Genomic DNA, 21,616 nt, shown 5'->3' with positions numbered 1-21,616 from the left:
GAACTCCCATGGCCAGAGAAGCCTGGCGCACTGCAGTCCTTGGGGTCGCAGAGCCAGAGGCGTCTGACAGACCGAGCACAGCACAGCTTTGATACTAGGCACTTAGAGACCTACGTCATCCATTTTAACAGCTGCATAGCGTTCCCTACAAAGTCAACAGTTTACTGAATCATTCATTTGCCTGTTAATGGTCAGTTAGCATGGCACCCTACTCCAGTACTCTTGCCTGGAAAATCCCATCGGCGGAGGAGCCTGGTAGGCTGAAGTCCATGGGGTCGCTGAGAGTCGGGCACGACTGAGCGACTTCACTTTCACTTTTCACTTTCCTGCATTGGAGAAAGAAACGGCAACCCACTCCAGCGTTCTTACCTGGAGAATCCCAGGGACGGCAGAGCCTGGTGCGCTGCCGTCTATGGTGTCGCACAGAATCGGACATGACTGAATCGACTTAGCAGTAGTAGCAGCATGTTCTCAGCTTTTTTCCCATTAGAAAAAAAAAAAAGTGTTAAAACAATGTCAACCGTGACTCAGTTGGGAACTGCTTTCCAAGGATATTTATTGTGCTTTACTTTTATTTATGTATAAGGCTGTTCTGATTACAGGGCATTTGAAATCATTACTTACAATTCAAGTAGAGAGCATAGAAATTCTCTCATGTTTGGATGACCAAATTCATAAAAAATGTGCTTGATACTGGGGGCCTGAATTCTAAGGGCACATTCTTGAAACCGAGTCATATTTGTAAGAACAACAATACTGGAATACTCATCATACATAACATCAATAGAGATAGATCCCATAGAATTTGTAATTCTTAACTTAAAATTTCAGAGTTCACCTTTTTTAGACTGACACTCCTTTAACATATCCGTAATGTGCCTTCACTCGTGTTTTAGTCTGAGGATGACTGCATTAGATTCTCCTATGAAAGTTTCTTTGGGTTAATTAGCCAATTAAACATTTATTTTTGAAGACCTGATATAACCAGTGGGCACTGCTGGATACAGACTTTAATAAAACAGAAAAATACCATCATGGAGTTTTCGTGCTACTGAGGAAAATAGTTAATTTTTTTTAAAAGTAAGTTCTTTGGGTAAAAGGAGATGAAGGATTGCGGCGTCGGAGGTCGGGGGGGGGGGGGGGGGGCGTGTCGTAATGTCCAACAGGCTGGAAGAAAGGACGCCGAGCAGGAGGCGGGCAGGTGGCCCATGCCGCCGGGCCCCGAGTTCTAGCTGCCAGACAGCATCTTTTATTTCTGTCTTTTCTCTCGGGATGCGGGCCGGCGCGGAGCGCCATTTGACCGGCCCCAAGAAACCCGCACCTGCCCTCACGGAACTCCCATACCAGCGGGGCCGGCCCGCAGGTGGACAGGATCGCTCGGAGGTCGCGGGACTCGCGATCCCCGGGCTGCGAACGTGCTGCCCGGCGGGATGGCGACGCGTGGGCCGTACCGGACCGAGTCCGCTTGTGTGTGATGCTCTGCTTCCTAACCGGAAGCCCTGACTATATGGCGCTCCAGTACGAACTCCCCGGATCCGGCTCAGCGGACCGCTACCGGGCCCCGCCCAACACCCGCCCTCCCCTGCCCGCCAGTCCCTGCGGCAGTCCAGCTGGCGCAAACCAGCCCCGTCTCCCCTGCGCCCGCGCCCCTCCTCGGACGGCGGGAAGTCACCAATTCCCGTCAGAAGTCTCCTCCGCCGACCAATGGCTGGGGGACGGGGCGGGGCCTCCGCAGCCCCACCCCGCCGGGCCAGCCCGTGGGGGAGGGGCGCGCCTAGCGCACGCGCGCCGGCCGCGATGACGTAGCGCCGCCCCGGCCTCGGCGACCCGCAAACGCCTCGCGGGCGGTGCCCGCCACTCAGTCGCTCTGCTCTGCTTTGTCCCGGGCCCGTCCGTCAGCCGGGCCGCCTGCAGCCTCGCGCCGCGCTGGCGTCGTCCTCGTCCCCGCCGGCGCCCCGGCCCGAGCCGGACGGCGAGGCCATGGACGCGGAGCTCGTGGTGACGCCGCCGGGCTGCGCGCACCTGGGCAGCTTCAAGGTGGACAACTGGAAGCAGAACCTGCGCGCCATCTACCAGTGCTTCGTGTGGAGCGGCTCAGCCGAGGCCCGCAAGCGGAAGGTGCGCCCCGGCGGCGCGGTTCCGAGGCGGGGGTCGCGCCTCCGCCGTCCCCTCCCCCGCCGCCTGCGCCCGGCGGGGGCGGGGTGGGCGCGGGCGGGCGTCGGGGGCGGTCTTTCCCGGGGCTGCCGGGTGGGAGGGGGAGGGTCTCAGACGTCGCCGCTCGGGGCGTGTCCTGGGGACCCTCCGGTGGGGGCGGGGCGGGGACGCAGCTGCGGAGGGTGCGGCCTGTGCCGCCTACGCTGTGCTAATTCTCCGCGGTCCTGGCGGGTACTTGGGGGGTCGCTGGGCCGGGGACTGGCGGTCGGGCAGGGTCCCGGGGACTCGAGTACAGCCGCCACGCGCCTGGCGTGTGCAGAGACGCGCGCTACTCATTTCAGCTCTGGGCGCAGAGTCCACAAGGACGCCCTCCCCCCATTTCAGCGCGGGGCTGAGAGTCCACAAGGACGCCCGGCCCCCCCCTCCTCCCATTTCAACGCCGGGCGCCCTCGGGACGCAGGGTCCACAAGACGCACCCTCCCCCCACCCCCCAATTTCAGCGCGGGGCTCAGAGTCCACAAGGACGCCCGCCCTCCCCCCCCATTTCAACGCCGGGCGCCCTCGGGACGCAGGGTCCACAACACGCCCCCCCCCCCCATTTCAGCGCGGGGCGCCCCCGGCCCAGATCCGTAGGGACGTTCCAGGATGCGGCCCCTCCCTCCAGGTGTGCGCGGATGCAGAGCGCCGCCAGCTCTGCGCTTCGAGTCGCGTCGCTCTTGGCATGAGGGGATTTGCGGTTCACCTGTCGCTGCGCAGGAGCGGTGTAAAGGGGGCCTGTCCGACGGCACAGGGGGCCGACGTGCTTCCTATCTGACGCGGGCGCCTCCCCGAGGGAGCTGTACTCAGTGTCCTGCCTTTGGGCTTGTTAGCTATTTGGAAATTAGAAAATGGCGTTATTCCCTCTTCCTACCTGAAGAAAGTATGTTGTTTCGTGTACGGCGATTTTGCAGTTCGCAGCCCGAGGGCAGGCGCTGTTAGGCAATGTCCACCTTGAATAACATATTTTTATGGTAAAACTAACATCTGCTGAGCACGTAGGGAATGTTAAGCACCAGTTTTCTTTCTTTTTATCAGTGTGAGTGTTGGGAAGAACTGGGTCTTTGGATGAACCGAAATCGGAGATAAAACAGGCTTCTACTAGGATGGGAGTGCTAGGAGGTTCTTGCTTATGGAGTTGTGTGCCCTTAAAATAAATCACTTGGTTGATTCTGTTCTAAAGGCGATAATCTTGTTACTTACTGCTCTATGTTGTTGGTTAAGATATGTAATTTTTAAATACCGCTTCAAGGAGTCACGTTTAACCCCTCGTTAACTTTGCCGAATTTCCTGAGGAAAGATTCACTTTTTTTGTTATTGTTACATGTGACTTGGATTAATCTTCTAATATTAATTGCTTAGTTTGAAAATTGTTGACACACGTCTGTATTACTCGATAGTGAGAACTTGAGCTGCAGAGAGACAAGAAGTGAGGTATTAGCCTCTTTGAGAACTCGAGTCTGTTGTGCTGCCTTGCATTATGGTCATATCCCGCCAGTGAATCCTTGTGTCCTCCATCCATTATTCCCTGAATGTTGGGGACTCCGTGCACTTCTAGAATCCTGGTGGCCCAGCCAAGGCGGAGTTTGGTTTGAGAAACAGTAATGTACGTTTGGTAATTTGCAAAGGTTTCTCAGAAGAGGTGCAGGCTTAGTAGTTTGGTTTTAACGCTGAAAAGTTGCCTATAAAATACTTCAACCTAAGTTAAACTTCATTGAAGTTGCTCAAAGAAGCTACAGTGAAGTCTCAGCTATAGTGTAACTACAGGAGTTCAAACCATCCTTTAAGTAGAGGTGGGTTATGACTTCTGTATCCAAACTCTGCTGCTTCTCCTGGTGGGCTCGATCAGATTTGAGAATTGAGGACTCCGTGCTGCTTTGCTTTTCTGGCGTGGTTCTTGCTGCTTGAGGAATCGTATGTGAAGACGGAAGCCAGCAATGAGGACAGCAGGGATTTTCAGTTCCCCTGGTGGTTATGAGTTAGCCCAGTCTGTTTTATATTTAAACATATAGACATTGGGGGTGGGGGGGACAGGTAATGTTTTTTAAGCAATCATTTCTCTCTTTTTGAACTGTTTCTGTGATTCTGAAGTTTTCCAGAAACTTGTCCTCAAAAAACACAGACCTTTTTGTAGTCATAGTAAGTGTTTTTACTGAAATACTTCACCACAGGTGAGGAAGCATCAGCACTCTTGGGCCATTGCTGATTCTGGTGTAGTTTGGGCAGTAATCTGGAGGATGACAAACCGCTTTTGAAGTCTTCTCAGTACAACGTTTGCTGACAGGATTCCTAATCATTTGGGTTGGAAATATCTGAGAGGTTTTTTGAGAAAAGGGGCTGGAGACATTGTCTTTTTGTTTCTGGGTAGTCAGTATTTTAGAAGCATGGTTCAAGCCTTTGGTTGAGGGAGGCATTTCAGATGGAAAATGGTCTTATTTATCTTGAGTCAGTGTTACTTTACCGTGTATTTTAGAAAAAGGTTTACTCTAGGGTTCTTACTGGTCACCTCTTTTAATCAGTGTTGCTTCAATTCTAGAGTCTGAGATCTGAATGAATCTCTTATGTTTGAACTTTTTAGTAGAAATCATCTTTGGAAAGTAACAGTTGTGCTGTCACTGGCTTAGACAGAATACCTGGAGCTTACAGCTTACAGCGTCTGGTAGATAGATGGTAGACTTAGCTGTTAAACGTCCAGTGTTACTGACTGCAGTGACTAGTCTTTTTCGACCAGGCACTTGGATGATGGTGAGAATGCTGCAGACAGCTGTCTCCTGTCCCTTCAGTTTTTTTAGTTCATTTTTTGGATATGTCCATTCTTTTAGGTATAAGGTTTTCTTTTTCAGAACTTCTTGCTTTGAGGAATTAACTTGTGCTTTATTTATTGATGAATTAGTTCTTTCAGGTTAATACACCTGAGCATTGCAGCACTCACAGGGAGCAGGAGACAGGCTGCTGCTGCTAAGTCGATTCAGTCGTGTCCGACTCTGTGTGACTCCATAGAAGGCAGCCCACCAGGCTCCCCCGTCCCTGGGATTCTCCAGGCAAGAACACTGGAGTGGGTTGCCATTTCCTTCTCCAATGCATGAAAGTGAAAAGGGAAAGTGAAGTCGCTCAGTTGTGTCCGACTCTTCTCGACCCCATGGACTGCAGCCTACCGGGCTCCTCCGGCCATGGGAGTTTCCAGGCAAGAGTACTGGAGGGAGGTGCCAGTGCCTTCTCTGAGGAGACAGACGGTTCCAAATAAAAGATCTAAAATGAAAACATTGTTCCTTGTGAAGTAATGTAGATTAACCTGCTGTTGTGAAAAATAGAGAACCTTTGCGGTTTATCCATATGGTAACATCTAGCAAGACTAACTCATTGTTAAAATCACTTGCCCACGTGGCTACAACCACAGCTTTATTCCTGATTTTCCTGTTTTCCACTTTTGCTCATTTGTGTGTGTGTGTGTTTAGTTCTATGCAGATTAATAACAGTAGTTTTAGATTCAGATTTTAGATTTACAGAAAAGTTACCAGAAATAATACAGATGGAGAAGGAAATGGCAACTCCAGTATTCATTCTTGCCTGGGAAATCCCATGGACAGAGGAGCCTGGTGGGCCCCAGTCCAGGGGGTTGCAGAGTTGGACACGACTTAGCAGCTAAATAACAGTAGTGACAATGGAAGTTCTAGACGATATATCAGAACAAAGAATTGGGAGTTGGGGCTGAAACAAACATCCTGTTGTTTACAGATATGATTATCTATTTAGGAAAACCAAAATGTAGGCGAATATTTTTTAAAAAATGATAATACAGAGAGGTCCTGAATCAATCCCTAACATCTTGCTGATGGTGAAGTTTTTACATTTCTGTGGTACATTGTGTTACAACTAATGCACAAGCTTGATATATCATTATTAACTAAAGATCATACTTTATTCAGATCTGATTAGTTTTTCTCTCGTCCTGTCTCAGGAGATACTTAGTCCATGTCTCCTCAGGCTCCTCTGTCGCCTCTGCCTGTGGGATCGTAGTTCCCACAAGCACCTCCTGCAGTGGAGTCCTAATCGCTGGGCTGCCAGGGAAGTCCTTTTGTCTTTTCCTCTCCCCTGTTTTCCGCCCTCAGCTCCTCTGGATTGTGATGGTTTTTCAGGTTTGCCTTTTGTTTGCTTTTAATGACCGCAGTGGCTTTGAGGAGTATTGGAGTATTAATCAGGTATTTTGTAGGATGTGTCTCAACTTGGATTTGTCTGATGTGTTCTCAGAGTTCACAGCTGTGGTTCCAGGTTTGGGGGGAATCCTGAGCCCTGTTTGTGAAGGTCCGTGCTTTGTGCGGCCGATGCAGGGTCAGAGCGCCGCCCCAGCCAGCCCATCCTCCCTGGGTGCTGTCCCGGTGTGGGTGTTGTGTCTCGGTCTCCTCGCCCCTCTCATTCCCACAGGGACCTGCTGAAGAGCTCCAGGCTTTGCCAGGATCATTCCTGGGTCTGGATTTGCTGGCTGCAGGCTTAGGTTTCATGTTTTGTTCTATTTCCTGTAAGTTGGCAGCCAAATCAGAGGCTCCATCAGACCTGAGTTTGGTCCTCTGGCAAGATCTGGAGTGGTGCTGTGTCTTTCCCGAAGGTTCTACTGTCTTGAGCACCCATACTTAAGGGGGCAGGTGTCCAGCAGATGTTGAGAGGTGAGGTACACATAAGGGAACTTGGTTTCTAGGGACTGAGCTGACCTGCCTCATCTTAACCTTGGCAGCTCCTGCGGCAGTGGGCCTGTCAGTCACTTTCATCACCTGTTCCAAGTTCTAGGGAATGAAGTGGGACGGGCAGGTTGCATGAGGTCCTAGGAGAACCCGATGGTCCCTAGCTGCTGCTGCTACTAAGTTGCTTCAGTCGTGTCGGACTCTGTGCGACCCCATAGACGGCACCCCACCAGGCTCCTCTGTCCATGGGATTTTCCAGGCAAGAACACTGGAGTGGGTTGCCAATTTCCTTCTCCAATGCATGAAAGTGAAAAGTGAAAGTGAAGTCGCTCAGTCATGTCCAACTCTTCGAGACCCCATGGACTGCAGCCTACCAGGCTCCTCCATCCATGGGATTTTCCAGGCAAGAGTACTGGAGTGGGGTGCCATTGCCTTCTCCGAATTGACAGTGGGGAAGGTGATCGAAATGTGAATTAAGGACTGATTGAGGTGGTCAGTACTGAGGTAGGGGAGTGGGTACCTGTGCACTAATGAATGAACCATTGTGAAATGTTGATGGCCCACAGCTGTTGCAGTCCTGTTGGGATCCTGGTGTTAGAAACATTGTTACATTTATGTAACACAATGAAAAGACTGTGCAGTGTGTGTATTGGTATAATTTCAGAGTGGACTTGGGTATTTTTTGTTGTTGGGTGTATAATCCATTCCTTTTGTTACTCATTTTTATGCTCAAATCGGGCCAGAATTTCCTCGGGTAATTCCAAAAGCAGCTCCCATTCCTTCTCAGGCCCATCAGCGTTGGCTGGAGTCAGTGGCTTGTAAGAGGTGCGGTTTGTGTTTGTTTTTATTTGCAGAGCACCAGTTAATCCAAGAGTAGTTTACTCTGGGGTATATGGCAAATCCTTGGTGTTTACGGAAACTGGATTCGTGCTTGGGACTGCCTGCCAGTGGAGCCCTAGTTGTAAAATCTGAATCAGGGCCTTAAAATGAGTCCTGAGCATGGGCTTTTTTTGTGTGAAAAAGACTTAGTCAATTGTGTTTGTGTTACCTCAGGCTTTCTTTCCCTGATCTTGATAGTTTAAGGATGTGACCACTTTCTTTCTTGTTGTAGCCCATCTGCCTGTGTTTAATTCTTGTGGTTCCCTGTTTGTGTAGCTAAAATTCTTGATGCCTTTTTTCTTTCAGCAGATTTTTCTTTGGGGAGGTGCTGCAAAAGAACAGGTGGCACAGATTTGGATTTAAAATTCAGGAGTTAAATTTTTATCTGTTTTTAAAACTTTTGTGTGTTTTAAGGGGAAATAATGAGTTAAAGTTATGTACTTAACCTGATATATTTTAAGAGTCATGCTGGTTTTGAGTTTTTTCTTGAATTTTTTGAGTCTGCTCTTGAGTTTTTTCTTGGATTTTTTGTTTATTAAGGTCGTAGAAGAGTTTTTTTTTTTTTTTTTTAATAAAACCATGGTCATGCATTTAATGTATCCAGAGTGATAAAAACAAGGAACACCTTTTAATCTTTTCTTTACATCTGTAGCCATAGGTAGCAGTAAACAGATTCCAGGAGTCTGTTCCTAAGGGTATTTTTATAAAAAGAAAACTTCCAGGCTACTGGGAACCATTCACTGTTACACATCCAAGTAACCATTATATAACTTAAAACTTCCCTTGTGTTACTGAGAACAATTAGAATTAGTTAATTCCTTAGATTGATCATTGGCAGAATAAATAGGTGGTACAATTACTACTTCTTGTATTGCAACATTTCAGAAGTCTTTCCCTTGAGTCTCCCACTCCTGTGGAATTGCCCTGGAGCAGGGCTTCCTGCTGCGGGGGGAGAGGCACTTGGGAGGCTTGGGTGGAAGAGAATTGTTTACCACGGTGCTCGTGATTGCTGAGGTTATAAAACTTTGGGTTTCTGTGGTATAGTTCTCACCCACAAACCATTCTTTTTCTTGTTTCTGTGTATTGCTTTGATTCATATCCATCTTGATTGATTATAGATTTGCTGTGGTCTCGGAACCTGGAATATCAAACTTGAAATGGCGTGCTGGTTACCGGTGCCCTGGGGGTGGAGGGGCCCTCGGATGCAGAAGGACCTTTTCTGCTCCTGAAGTTTCACACGCTTGGTCTGAGTGGCTTCGGGTTGGTGGTTGATACTGGCCTCAGTCCTCTTTCGAGGAGCCAGTCTGAGCTAAGTGACCTATGTGCCTTTTGGGTCAATTGACAAAATTAAGGAAAAGATCTTTTAGGTGGGGAGACCTTGAGAGAAAACCTAGGCTTCCACTTCCTCTCTAGCTGTACCTGTTGGAATTACCTTGCTCCCGTGACTCTGAGAACCCCAGGTTCCCAATTCTCTTTTCTGACTTGTAGGCGAAGTCGTGCGTATGTCATGTGTGTGGCCTCCACCTGAATCGGCTGCACTCCTGCCTCCACTGTGTCTTCTTCGGCTGTTTCACAAAGAAGCACATTCATGAGCACGCCAAGTCCAAGAGGCACAACCTGGGTAAGACCCTCCTGATGCACACCTCGGGGGCTTTGGGGTCATCTTCCCAGCTCGCTTCTTTGACTTTGACCTTCCGCTCTCCCAGGAGTCTGCCCTTATCTGAAGTGGTCTGTGCTCTCCTTGGAACTCCTGTGGGGAGGGGAGAGAAACTGAGCCCACAAGTGTTACTGCCCCGCTTGCCTGAGGTCATGTAGAGTGTGACCCTAAAGGACGACTTTCTCTGAAGAGTGCATTTCCTGCAATGGAACATCGGAGACTTGTCTTTCCCTCTGAAAAGCATGGTTAGGTGTTAGATTAGGCAGAAATCTGCAAAGGCCTTCCATGCAGCTTTAGGTTATTGGTATCATTATGGGGTTGGGGGCACCGGGTGAGTTCAGCACTGTCTGTGAGGGGTTGGCTTGTTGTTTGTTCACGGAGAGGCTGGAGGTGCTGGCATCAAGGTGGGGTTACATGAAGCTGAGTTTTGCTCTAGTCTTTACTTTCTGACTGCTGTCAATAAGTTTTTCTCTCCTTGAGGATTATGTTTTCTGTCAAACAATGGTGAGGATTCCTGTAAGGAACTCGCTTTCACAAGGTCCAGGCCACAGACCCTTTCCTACAACACAGCTTCCTGTGACCCAGTCTTCCTGTGTGGAGATGGCGTCCGAACTCAGTCGTTTCCAGAGGTCATGCTTCATCTCTAGCTGAGAGCCTGAACCAGGCAGGGGAGGGGTCAGCCCAGGACGAGGCGTTAACTGGCCTTTTCGAAAGAGAGCTGATGACACTGATGGTGCTTCACAGGCTGTGGGTGGGTGGCCGCCCAGTGGGGCCAGCAGTCAGCAGTAGGATCTCACCCAGAGGGACCGGAGAGAAGGGCTGATGGTCACGGTGGGGGTGGGATCCTCTGGTGTGTGGTAGAGAACTTCGTGCTTCATTCCATCTGACTCTCAGATGAGACCATGTAGGGTCTCACATGTGGGCTGCAAGTCTCTGTGGTTACAGGGGTCGTGTAATCTGACTCTCAGACCAGACCCATGTAGGGCTCTCACATGTGGGCTGGGAGTCTGTGTGGTTAGGAGGGCTGTGCAGAAGTGGGAACACTTTTACACTTAAAAGACTTTATGAAGAATCTTACTGAAATCCAGTGTTGTCTACAAAAGTCACTTTAGAAACGTGGTATTTGTTCATGTTATCAGCCTGCTTGATAAGCTCTGCCTCTACTTTTGCCAGAATGAGCCAGTTTTAGGAAGTTTGCTTCAAGAGACAAAAGCACAGAACAGGAGCAAGATTCTGGCCATTGCTGGGTTAGAACGTGGTTTACTGAAGAGTGTGTGTGTGTGTGCTCTTTAGGTGCTTCAGGTTTACACGTTTACGGAAGAGGGAGAGAGTGAGAGTGTGTGTGCGCGTGCACGCGCCTCAGGTGCTCCAGGTTTACATGTTTATGGGGGAGAGAGAGAGAGAGAGAGTGTGTGTGTGTGTGTGTGTGTGTGTGTGTCCACTTAAGGTGCTCCAGGTTTACATGTTCACAGGAGAGAGTGAGTGTGTGTGTGTGCATGTGCCAGGTTTACATTTTTACGGAAGAGTGTGTGTGTGTGTGTGTGTGTGTGTGTGTGTGTTGGGAAGCCCTGGGCACAGGTCCAGGTTGTTTGCTTGGCGGCTGTGCTGCCTGCATCCTGGCACAGTGAGGGCTGCTGGGCGCCCGGGTCACAGAGCTCTGGTCCTGGGAGTCTCTGTGGGCTGATAAGAATGCAGGTTTCCCTTGTTTCACAGGAAAGGCAGAGGGTCCTGGTACCGAGGGGTTGGGTCCTTTGTAGAGTACAGACGTGGCACCTCTTTCTCCCTCAGATTGCTCAACCCTTGAGGGAGCTTCCAGGGAGAATTCACGTGCCTCACCTGCTTTGGACACACGTCTGAAGTGGGGGCACAGCCTTTGGTAATAGTGGGATTTTCTGGTTAGAGAAATGCTACCTAGAAAGCTTACCTGTGTGTTTGTGTCTTGAAGCATTACCTTTCCATCTTTAATTAGTTTTGTTTCTTCTCTTTCAGCCATCGAGCTCATGTACGGAGGTATCTACTGCTTTTTGTGTCAGGACTACATTTATGACAAAGACATAGAAATCATTGCCAAAGAGGAGCAGCGGAAAGCTTGGAAGATGCAAGGTTTGGTTTTCCGGAGCTCTGTGAGCCTGGTTGTGTCTTCGCCTACATTCCCTGCCCCTCATCTGTCAGGGGGAGGGGGGAGGAGCCCCCATACCTGCCTGCTACTTCCTGCAAGTTCGGGGGGGCGCCCAGGGAGGCAGGTGCGGAGCCCACAGTTTCCTGGACCTGTGCTTTTGCCTGGGTCCTCACGGGCCTGCGACTGCCACAAGGGGTTCAGCCCTGGTCCCTCTACTCAGGGATTAAGGCTGAGGAGATGCTGGTCTCTGGACTGCTGACACCGCTCTGAACAGGTTCTGTTCTCCTCTCCTCCGGGAACGTGGCTTACTCACGGCACATTCCCTGAAGGAAACTCCTTTAAGTGTCTGGAACAGGGTCTTAGAAGAACCCCACATTGCCCCATCTTTGAAACACAGCCTAATAAACTGCCACCACCACACTGGTTCACACACACAGTGTAGCTAACGGCACCCTCCTGCTTAGGTGTCGGGGAGAAGTTTTCAACATGGGAGCCGACCAAACGGGAGCTCGAGTTGCTGAAACACAACCCCAAGCGGCGGAAGATCACGTCCAACTGCACTATTGGTGGGTGGGCACATGCCCGGTGGGGCCTTAGGGGTGTGCCCAGCAGGGCAGAGCCCGCGGGTGGGGCTCTTCAGGAAGCAGGTGTGAGTGTGAGCAGTCTCCCTGGCCCTGCTGAGACTGCAGGGGACGCGGTGTGGCTGCCAGCTTGTCGGGGAGACTGCTCTCTGACCTGTTCCCTCGCTACCGGAGGCCTTCAGGCAATTCTGCCAGAATGGTTGATGCTGAAGTTAGGGGCCAAATGCTGGGGATCAGCACCCCTCGGGGCCTTTTCTTGTAAGAGGAGCACAAGCCTTGGACAGAAGCTCCGTTCTCACATGAGTGGGGCCGTGGGCTGGTGGGGTCCTAATGCTGGCTGACCCAGCCCTCCGCTGCCAGGTCTGCGCGGCCTCATCAACCTGGGGAACACGTGCTTCATGAACTGCATCGTGCAGGCGCTCACGCACACGCCCCTGCTGCGCGACTTCTTCCTGTCCGACCGGCACCGCTGTGAGATGCAGAGCCCCAGCTCCTGCCTGGTCTGCGAGATGTCCTCCCTGTTCCAGGAGGTGCGGGGCTGGGAGGGGGCGGAGGGGGGTTCTGTCACCTCCCCTGCGGTGGACATCTCGTATACGCCCCTGTTGTGAAACCACGTGTTCTTCCCAAGGGGGTCTCCAGCCGAGAGACTTGGTGTCATTTTCAGGCTCACTGCTGCCATAGACGGGGTGTGAGCAGCGGACGCTGGCCCCCTTGCCCCCCTCAGCCCCCATCCGTCACCTGCCGATTTGTCCACAGGGTGGTGGGTCTCGTTGCCAGCCTTGCTGACTGTGTCACCAGAGGTCTCTGTCCCTGATGGGCTCGCAAGCTGACCCTCCAGGCTCAGGGCCCGAATGCAGGACAGGGTCCTGCAAGGACCCAGGTGTCTTCAGGTGATGGCCCTAGGCCTTTGATTGCATCCTCTCATTTCTCTGGTGCACCCCGGCTGCCTGGAGCCTGCCTGACTTCGGTGCTGGAGTTATTCACCGTCTGGCCCTTTTCAGAAGTCTCCCGATCCCTGGCCCATCCAGTGCCCATGTTCCTGCAGCCTGCCAGCAGTGGCTGGCGTTACAGGAGTGAACAAGCTGAGTGGTATCGTTGGGCCGGAGCAGTCTGGTGGGGGTCTCATTCAGGCACTGGTGGTGGTCAGTTCATCTTGTCACGTTGGTCTTTAGGCTCCGGTTTATGGGGGTACAATTTACACACAACAAAAGTCACCTTTTAGTGTATATGTATGATCCTGTGTTTCAAAAAACCTTTTTATTCACATTTGACCAAAGTAAAAGTGTTACTGGCTTCATTGTGTCCAACTTTTTGCGGACCCATGGACTGTAGCCCACCAGGCTCCTGTGCCAGTGGAATTCCCAGGCGAGAGTATTGGAGTGGGTTGCCATGCCCTCCTCTGTTTCGATGAGTTTGCCACAGTTCATCACTTTGATGTATTTCTAGAAAACGGATGGTGGGAATGGAGAAAACTTATGTGCAGACTCCAAGTAAAAACACAGTTTGCACAAGAAGGAGAGGAGATGGCCACCTGCCCACTCATTGTCGGGTGTGCACGTAGGGGCTCTGTGTTGCTCCTGACGAGGCTGCCGCTCCTTCTCTCTGCACAGTTCTACTCGGGGCACCGTTCCCCCCACATCCCATACAAACTGCTGCACCTCGTGTGGACTCACGCCCGGCACCTGGCAGGCTACGAGCAGCAGGACGCACACGAGTTCCTCATCGCAGCCCTGGATGTCCTGCACCGGCACTGCAAAGGTGGGGCTGCGGGGTGCACCTTCCAGGGTGGGGCTGTGGGGGTCCACCTTCCAGGGTGGGGCTGCAGGGGTGGGGCTGCTGGGGTGCACTTTCCAGGGTGGGGCTGCGGGGGTGCACCTTCCAGGGGCTCTGCAGGGGTGCACCTTCCAGGGTGGGCTCTGCAGGGGTGTGGGCTGCAAAAGTGAGGGCCCAGCAGGGGTGAGGACAGGGCTGCTCCTGGACCAGTTACTGGACATGAGATACATTTAGTGTCAGATAGACGGCAGGAAGGTCTTAGGGAGAAACAAGGGGAGAAAACGGAACATACTGCGGGTCCACCGAGGTCCTCCTGCAGCAACCTTCCCTAGGGGACCAGCCCTGTCCCTGGGCTCAGCGGCTTGATGGCAAGCTGCCTTGGGGCCCAGGGTCACAGAGCCGTGGTCTCCCCAGGTGACGATAACGGAAAGAAGGCCAACAACCCCAACCACTGCAACTGTATCATAGACCAGATTTTCACAGGAGGGCTGCAGTCTGACGTCACCTGCCAGGTGTGCCAGTAAGTGCTCCCCCCCGTCCAGGGATTCTGGGGCCTTGTCGCTCTGCTGCTCACAGAGCCATCCTTGCTCACATGTGCCCCTGCTTGCTCCTAGTGGGGTTTCCACCACCATCGACCCCTTCTGGGACATCAGCCTGGACCTCCCTGGCTCTTCCACACCCTTCTGGCCGCTGAGCCCTGGAAGCGAGAGCAGTGTGGTAAATGGGGAGAGCCACGTGTCAGGAACCACGACCCTCACCGACTGCCTGCGGAGGTGAGGTGGCCACGCCTCATGGGCAGGGGGGCCCTTCTTGTGGCTGCTTGGGGAGCATCCTGAGAAAGCCAGACCTCCCCGGGCCCCACGTTCCCACATAGGAGCTGAGGGGGCACATTTTAAGAATGTTGTATCAGTGGAATTGTAATCTCTCAGGGTTGACTTTTCCACTCACCCTAATTCTCTGGAGGTTTATCCAGGTTGCGTGTATCACCAGTTGCTTCCTTTTAAGTGCTCAGTAGTATTCTGCAGCGTGCATGCATTAACCACTCATTTGCTGAAGGACATCTGTGTTGTTTCCAGGTTTTTCTTGGCCCTTACAAATAAAGCTGCAGTTAGTAACCACTCACATACAGTTTTGTGTGAATGCTGGTTTTCACTTTTCAGGGAGTAATTTGACTGCTGTGTCTTACAGTAGTTAGAAAATCATTACTTAGGATGAGAATTCTTTATGATAGAGAAGAGGAAGAAGTAGCTTTTTTGTTTTTCATTGTAACGTTATAAGCGTCCTTAAAAAGCGTCCTTAATTGTGCATGTGTTTAGGAACAAAATGAACCCACTGAAAGTGATAAAAAAAAACTTTTCTCTCTTTTTTTTCTTAGTGTTCTCATTTTCTTTTTTAACTAAAAGTACACGTTTTTGACATGTTGCAGATTTACCAGACCAGAGCACTTAGGAAGCAGTGCCAAGATCAAATGCAGCGGTTGCCATAGCTACCAGGAGTCCACCAAGCAGCTCACCATGAAGAAGCTGCCCATTGTGGCCTGCTTCCACCTCAAAGTGAGTCCCCTGAGCGCGCCCCGGGCCTGAGGTGGCTGTGCAGTGCCCACCTTGCCTCTGGAGCACATAGGCCAGTGCCTCCTGTAAGTGACTGTTCTGTCTGCTGTCAGGAGGTTTGCTGTGAATCAGAAAGGAGTTACTTTAACTGAAACAGGGCAAGTTACTCTGGGTAGGGGTGGGTAGGAGTTTACTCCTCCTCCCCTCCAAATTCTTCCATCCTCACCCCAAGTTTTCTGATTTACTTAAAAGCAAAGACCCTTTGCACTGAGGTCTAATCCTGGGGTCAGCATGCCTTCTGTGAAGGGCTAGTAACAAGCGTGAGTCCTGAGTGACGAGCTGAGAAAGAATAGCAGCAGGGCTGCTGTGTTTGCTCTTCTTGGGCATTCCTTAATGGTCTCTGTTGCTTACTCTTCCGCTTTGTGACCCTTTAAAGGTGTAAGACAACCCAGAACCCCAGCCCTGCCTTGCTGCTGGTCCAGTGTCCCGTTTTGTGGGGAAGCGTCCTATCTGGCAGGGGGCACAGGGCATGGGGTGTGGGCCCTGTTTTTCCTGCCAGACACTGTGTCACGTCCACACCTGCCATCAGGCCCATTGTTTCAGGGGTGGGGGGCTAAGCCCCATGGGGTTTGTGCTGTGGATTCTGAGCTCTGGCTCTGGGCAGAAGCAGGGCACTTAAGAAAACACAGGAAGGCATGTTAGAAGCCCCGGAGACACGGTGGGAGGAGCCCTAACCCATCTCCCCCATCCCTCCGTTCCTGCAGCGGTTTGAACACTCAGCCAAACTCCGGCGTAAGATCACCACCTACGTGTCCTTCCCCCTGGAGCTGGACATGACCCCCTTCATGGCCTCCAGGTTTGTTCTCTGTCCACGGGCGGGCGGGGGTGGTGCCAGGTCCCTGATGAGGCCCCAGTGAGCCCTGACGTCATGGAAGCCCCTGACCCCTCCCCGTGTGAGGGAGGCTGGCCCCCGACTAGCTGTCGTAGCACTGGCTCAGACTTGGGCTATCTGCCCGTAGGCAGCATTTCAGCCGCAGGCATTGGGGTGGAATACAAATCAGCAGGGTGGTTCTGCAGCTGCAGATGTCACTTGCTTTGTTTTCAAGTCTGTGTTTTCTGGACCACTTAAAATTTACCTTCACAAAATGCCCAGACACTTACTAGTGTGTCAGACGAGGGCTGCTGTGGTGGAGGACTCCGGGGGGTGTCGAAGCAGCAGAGACCTGAGCCCATGTAGGCCGCAGGAGGGTCCAGTGAGGCTGACCCCCTGGCCAGGGGTGGAGTGGGGAGACAGGATGGGTTGGGGGAACCGTGGGTCCTGGCTGACTCCAGCTCTGTGCCTTGGTGTGGATGGTCCACTTGGCCAGCCTGGGCCTCAGTTTCCTCACTGTAAGTTGGGGCCGTCTCTGCCTGAGGCAGAGTTTTTGGGAGAACCAGACACGTGGAAGCCACACAGTCATGCCTCGCAAGTCCCTGGTGAGGGTGATCAGTTAACATTTTGATCAAGGCTGAGTGCCTGCTGTCCTTACAGCAAAGAGAGCAGGATGAACGGACAGTACCAGCAGCCGACAGACAGTCTCAACAATGACAACAAGTGAGTGGCTCCACCTGGCGGGCGGGCCAGCGTCTTGAGTGAGAGTTGGCCCTGGGCCTTAGGGAGGCCCCACCTGCATTGCCCGGGGCGGGGGGGGCGGGGGGGGGGGAGAGTGTGTGTGTGTGTGTGTGTGTGTGTGTGTGTGTGGCCATGGGGAGGGGGTGGCCAGGCTGTGTGTCTTCTGGTCACTGGCTGGCTTCCTATAGTGCTGCACTCCTCTGTCAGGGCAGGGCCTCCCCCCACCTGCATCTAAGCTGGCCTCCTTTTGCAAGAGCCTGACCTTCCCGGCACCTTGACTAGGCCCTGTCCTCCTTTCCCGTCCTTCCTACTGGTGGCCGAAGGGAGGCTGCAGCCGCTCCAGTGTCTCCCAGGCGGCCTGTCCCCTTACCCTTCCCTGTCAGCGTTCATTCTTGGGCTGCTGCTGTGGGGACTGTGGTCCCGGGTGGTGACAGGGTTGAGTGATCTCCGTGTCCCTGCTGCCATCCCCTCAGGTACTCGTTGTTTGCGGTGGTCAACCACCAGGGGACCCTGGAGAGCGGCCACTACACCAGCTTCATCCGACAGCACAAGGACCAGTGGTTCAAATGTGATGACGCCATCATCACCAAGGCCAGCATCGCGGACGTGCTGGACAGCGAGGGGTGCGTCCTGTAGGGCCAAGGTCCCCTGACGGCAGCTCCCCCTGTGCCCATCTGGGAGGCTCTTGCCCCAGATGACCTGCTGTGACCCTGACAGCATTTGGGCTTGGAGTTCCAGGCAGCAGGGCAGCCTTGAGATTCTGTGGTGGCCCTGAGAGGGCTGGGTGGGTGGAACCTGGGGCAGGCATCCTTCAGAGAGGGACCCCCAGCCAAGGGAGAGCGGTCTCAGGCTGGGGCATGGGCTGGGGGCCTCAGCTCTGCAGGGACAGGTGCCCCATGGCCACCCCGGGTGGGAGGTGAGCTTGCCTTCTCCTCCACAGGTACTTGCTGTTCTACCACAAGCAGTTCCTGGAGTACGAGTAGCCCCGCGGGAGCCCCCGCACGCCCGGGGCCACGCTGTGCAGACGCTTGGCAGGAGGTTGGCCCAGGGCTTGGGGGCAAAGGAGACAGTGCCTGCATGTCTCCCATGCCCCTTGGAGTTCCAGCGGCTTCAGGCTGGAGGCTCCAGAGCGGGTCGAGATCGCGCCCTCGCGATCTCTTTCTTGGTGAATTTGGGGTCTTGAGTGTGCGTAGCGTGGATCCAGGGCCCGGAGCCTGCGGAGCTGACAGCCCTGCGCGGCCTCCAGCTTGTCTGTCCTGCAGATGCCAGCGTTGTCCTGCATGCGGAAGGACCTCCCCGTTTTCTAGAAATAGGTGTTTTCTTATTCTCTCTCTTTCTCTCTTCTCCATGATCGTGAATTTCATGAATGCAGTGATAGTGATGTGAATGAATTACCGAGTTCAGACTGAACCTTAGATCGTTTTCCCTTGATTCTGGAGAGTGGGTCTTGCTTCTTCACTGGTGCTGCTTTGGTTGCCCCCACCCCTCATCCCCAGGGACCTCCATGTCTGTGTCAGAGCCGCGGGTGAGGAGCGGGCTGGGCAGGGTACAGTCTCTGTCTTTAACTCAAGTGTGTCTAGTGGTTTCACTGCTTCTCTCCCGTGTCTCCTTCCTGGCCACCTGGCCCACGAGCTCTCCCAGTCGCTGCTGGGCAGTGGACATGTTGGATGGCGTCGGGGGGCCTTGCAGGGTTGGGGGGGTGTTGCTGCGTTCTACGCTGGGGGTCTCTGCTTTCCATTCTGCTTGTTTCTGTTGCAGCAGGAAAGACTGCCGGCACAGAGCCAGTGGGACGGGCTGAAGGAGCAGATGCACCCGTCTATCCACACCCTGACTTAGATTGTCCATTCTGAGAGGGTCCAACCTGGAGACGGGGACAAGCCCATCTGTCCTGAACTGTGAGGGCTACTTCCTGGAGAGGAACACATCCCCCTGCAGCTAGGTCCGCGGGCTTTCTGCAGAGGGCCAGGTGGTGGGTGCTCCCGGCTTGTGGGCCCTGTGGTTTCTTTCATAGCTGACACATAGACAGATGTAGCTGTGTTCTGGAGAACTTTATAGGAGCGTGGAAATATGAGTATCACATACTTTTCCCATGTTACAGGGTGTTAAGTTTTTTCACTCTGTAAAGGTGTGCACATAGTTCTCAGCCAACGGGCAGTGGACTGGGTCCAGCTCATCAGCTGCTTAGGTCCAGGAGCGGCGTGGTTGCTGTGCAGGGTGGAAGGTGCTGGCTGGGGTTCCTAGGCCGGGTCATCATACCCGGCGGATACGGCCCAAGTGCCTGCCAGGGTCACTCAGTTGTGTTTCTGTATTTCAGGAACACAAGTTGTTAAGCTTATTTTGAAACAGCCGTGAGCATCATCAGACATGCAGGTGGGCACCCGTTCTCAGAAACTACCCTGCGTGGCCCGTGCACTATGCCTGCTCTGAGGGCTCTGGACAGAGGCCTCGCGGGCCAGGCCCTGGGCTGGAGGTGACTGTGGAGCTCTGGGCCCGGGGCCTCCATGTTAAGTCGGGGCAGAGTGGATGTTCTGCTTTGGGTTTCTGTTGGCTCACTCTGTCCCTCCCTGCACCCCTTCTGGGCCCTGCATTCACGTCCATAGCTCCTGGATGGGGAGACAGTGAAGCCAGGTTTCTCTTTTCTAAATGTTATTTTTGAATTTTTATATCCGGATTAATGCTCTTTACTCCCTCGGGCCTGCTGTTCTGAGCACTTAGCTCTGTGTCTGCTGACGAGATCGCCCCCTGACTGTTAGAGCCACGTGGGGTGGAGGCGGGGTGGGCGTGACGCTTCGGCTGTGCCGAGGTCCTGCCGTGATGTCAGGAACAGAGGCTGCGTTTGGGAGTCCTTTCTCTCAGCTCCCAATGCAGCTGCTGGAAACAGTTTCCCGTTTCTTAAAACCACTTGCATTGACGTCTGGACCACGGAGGACTCCTGGGCGACCCCTCCCCCTGCACTCGTGTATCAAAGTGACTGTGTCTCTGAGACGTCGGCTGCTGTGTCGACACGTCGCGGGGAGGCGGCGGCTCGCTCTCTGGGGTGTCCTGAGGTGGGGAGTGGGGCCCTCCTGCCTGCACCAGCGCGCCTGGGACTCGCCCTTCTGCAGTGTGTACACTCGTGCTGTCGTAGCTTGCTCAGTGTAGATGCTCCCATTGTATCAAATTGCCATTCTTTTGACAGTTCAGGTAACTGATTTACTATAACTTTGACAACAAAATCATAAGAACAAGATGCCAGTGATTGTGCTGTGGATTTTATCATGGGGATGTCTCCATGTCCCTTTCCTTGCCGTTCTGAGGGACTGTTAGGCTCCTCTCCTCCCTAATGGCTTGTAGTCTTTCATGTGTCGTAATAAAGCTACATTTTATTCTGAAAGCTGGTGGTCTCCCATTTCTGCGGCCGAGGCCCTCCTGAGCCCCTTTATTTGTTCAGCCCCAACCTGCTTTGGGCCAGGAAGCCCATGTTTGCATCTCCTCATCCTGGCCATGATGGCGACTTGAGGAGCCTGGGGCTCAGGGCCTTGTGGTCCATCAGATTTTGAATTTAATGTCACCTGAGGGGCTTTAAATGCAGGAATCCTTGGAGACTTTGAGCACAGGACCTGGGATGTGGGGAAGGCCACCCTGCGGTTGAGCAGGTGGCAGGTGTGAGTCAGCAGAGAAGGTCCCTGGCCTGGTGAGTGCTGTTTGACTCTGCGCTTGTCATGGGCTCTGGCCCCTCCAGCCCGTGGACCCTTCATTTCCGAAGCATCCCTTTCAAGATGCCTGAGGTGCAGTCTTCTTGAGTTCCCTCACATGGAAATAGCAGGAAGCGCCAGCAAGTCCCTGGGCCTCCAGAGTAGCCGTCCGTGCCTTACCCACAGTCTCTCCACGTTAACCAGGACCACTGCTGTATCCCTGCAGAAAGGCCCCCCCGACCCCAAACTGCCCCCAGGGTCTTAGACCTTCAATCCAGCGTCGTCCAGGCCGGGAATGAAGACCTACAGTGGGGTTGTTGGTACAAAGCTGTAGTGTTCCAGTCCTGCCCAGCTGTTGCCCTCCATCCCGGGACCTGTGTGCTCTGACCATGGTCTGGTTAAAAGTGTTAAGTTGTCCTGGAAGTTGTGCCTTCAGCAGTCGGACTCGTGGAGCATCGTGACCTGCGGAGTGTGGACAGGCAGGGCAAGCGGAGCTGAGTCCAGAAGATGGGTCCATCCCACAAAGACAGATGCTGACCCCCCCGTGTAGTCGCCCAGCCAGCAGGTGGCCACCTGCTGCTGTGATACGGGAAGTGACCTCCAGGCTTCAGAGCTGGTTTAGGGGCTGGGCTGGGCAGGCATCCCACAGGAGTGACTGGTGAGCTGGGCCCGGGGCCTGCCGTGGAGCCTGTTCCAGTATGCCCCCGCTACCCCATTTTGATGGCCCCTTTGTCTGTGGGCCCTTGGAGCAATGGCGTGGGGGCAGTGAGCCATCGGCACCCAGAACAGGTGGCTTTGTCCACCTGGTGAGCGTCCTTGGTCAGGCTTCTTGGTGAGCACAATCTGTTCCTGACCTGAGGTCTGTCCCCACTCACATCTTCTGTCGCTGGCCTTCTAATCCTGTT

The 21,616-nt window shown here is 53.2% G+C and overlaps 1 protein-coding gene across 1 annotated transcript; it reads left to right on the top strand.

The window, feature by feature from the left end:
* Window positions 1-1,792: 1,792 nt before the first annotated feature.
* On the top strand, window positions 1,793-20,410 carry USP22 (ubiquitin specific peptidase 22). Its single transcript, NM_001166567.1, has 13 exons — window positions 1,793-2,118; window positions 9,234-9,366; window positions 11,392-11,505; window positions 11,986-12,087; window positions 12,463-12,632; window positions 13,713-13,860; window positions 14,290-14,395; window positions 14,490-14,648; window positions 15,302-15,428; window positions 16,190-16,281; window positions 16,957-17,019; window positions 17,511-17,660; window positions 17,978-20,410. The coding sequence occupies exons 1-13, from the start codon at window positions 1,981-1,983 to the stop codon at window positions 18,018-18,020; spliced, it is 1,545 nt and encodes a 514-aa protein (NP_001160039.1). The 5' UTR covers window positions 1,793-1,980; the 3' UTR covers window positions 18,021-20,410.
* Window positions 20,411-21,616: the final 1,206 nt, after the last annotated feature.

Source organism: Bos taurus, chromosome 19, assembly GCF_002263795.3.
Source record: "Bos taurus isolate L1 Dominette 01449 registration number 42190680 breed Hereford chromosome 19, ARS-UCD2.0, whole genome shotgun sequence".
Taxonomy (NCBI): domain Eukaryota; kingdom Metazoa; phylum Chordata; class Mammalia; order Artiodactyla; family Bovidae; genus Bos; species Bos taurus.
The sequence above is the reverse complement of the archived record's forward strand: the minus strand, read 5'-3'. Positions and strand labels throughout refer to the sequence as shown.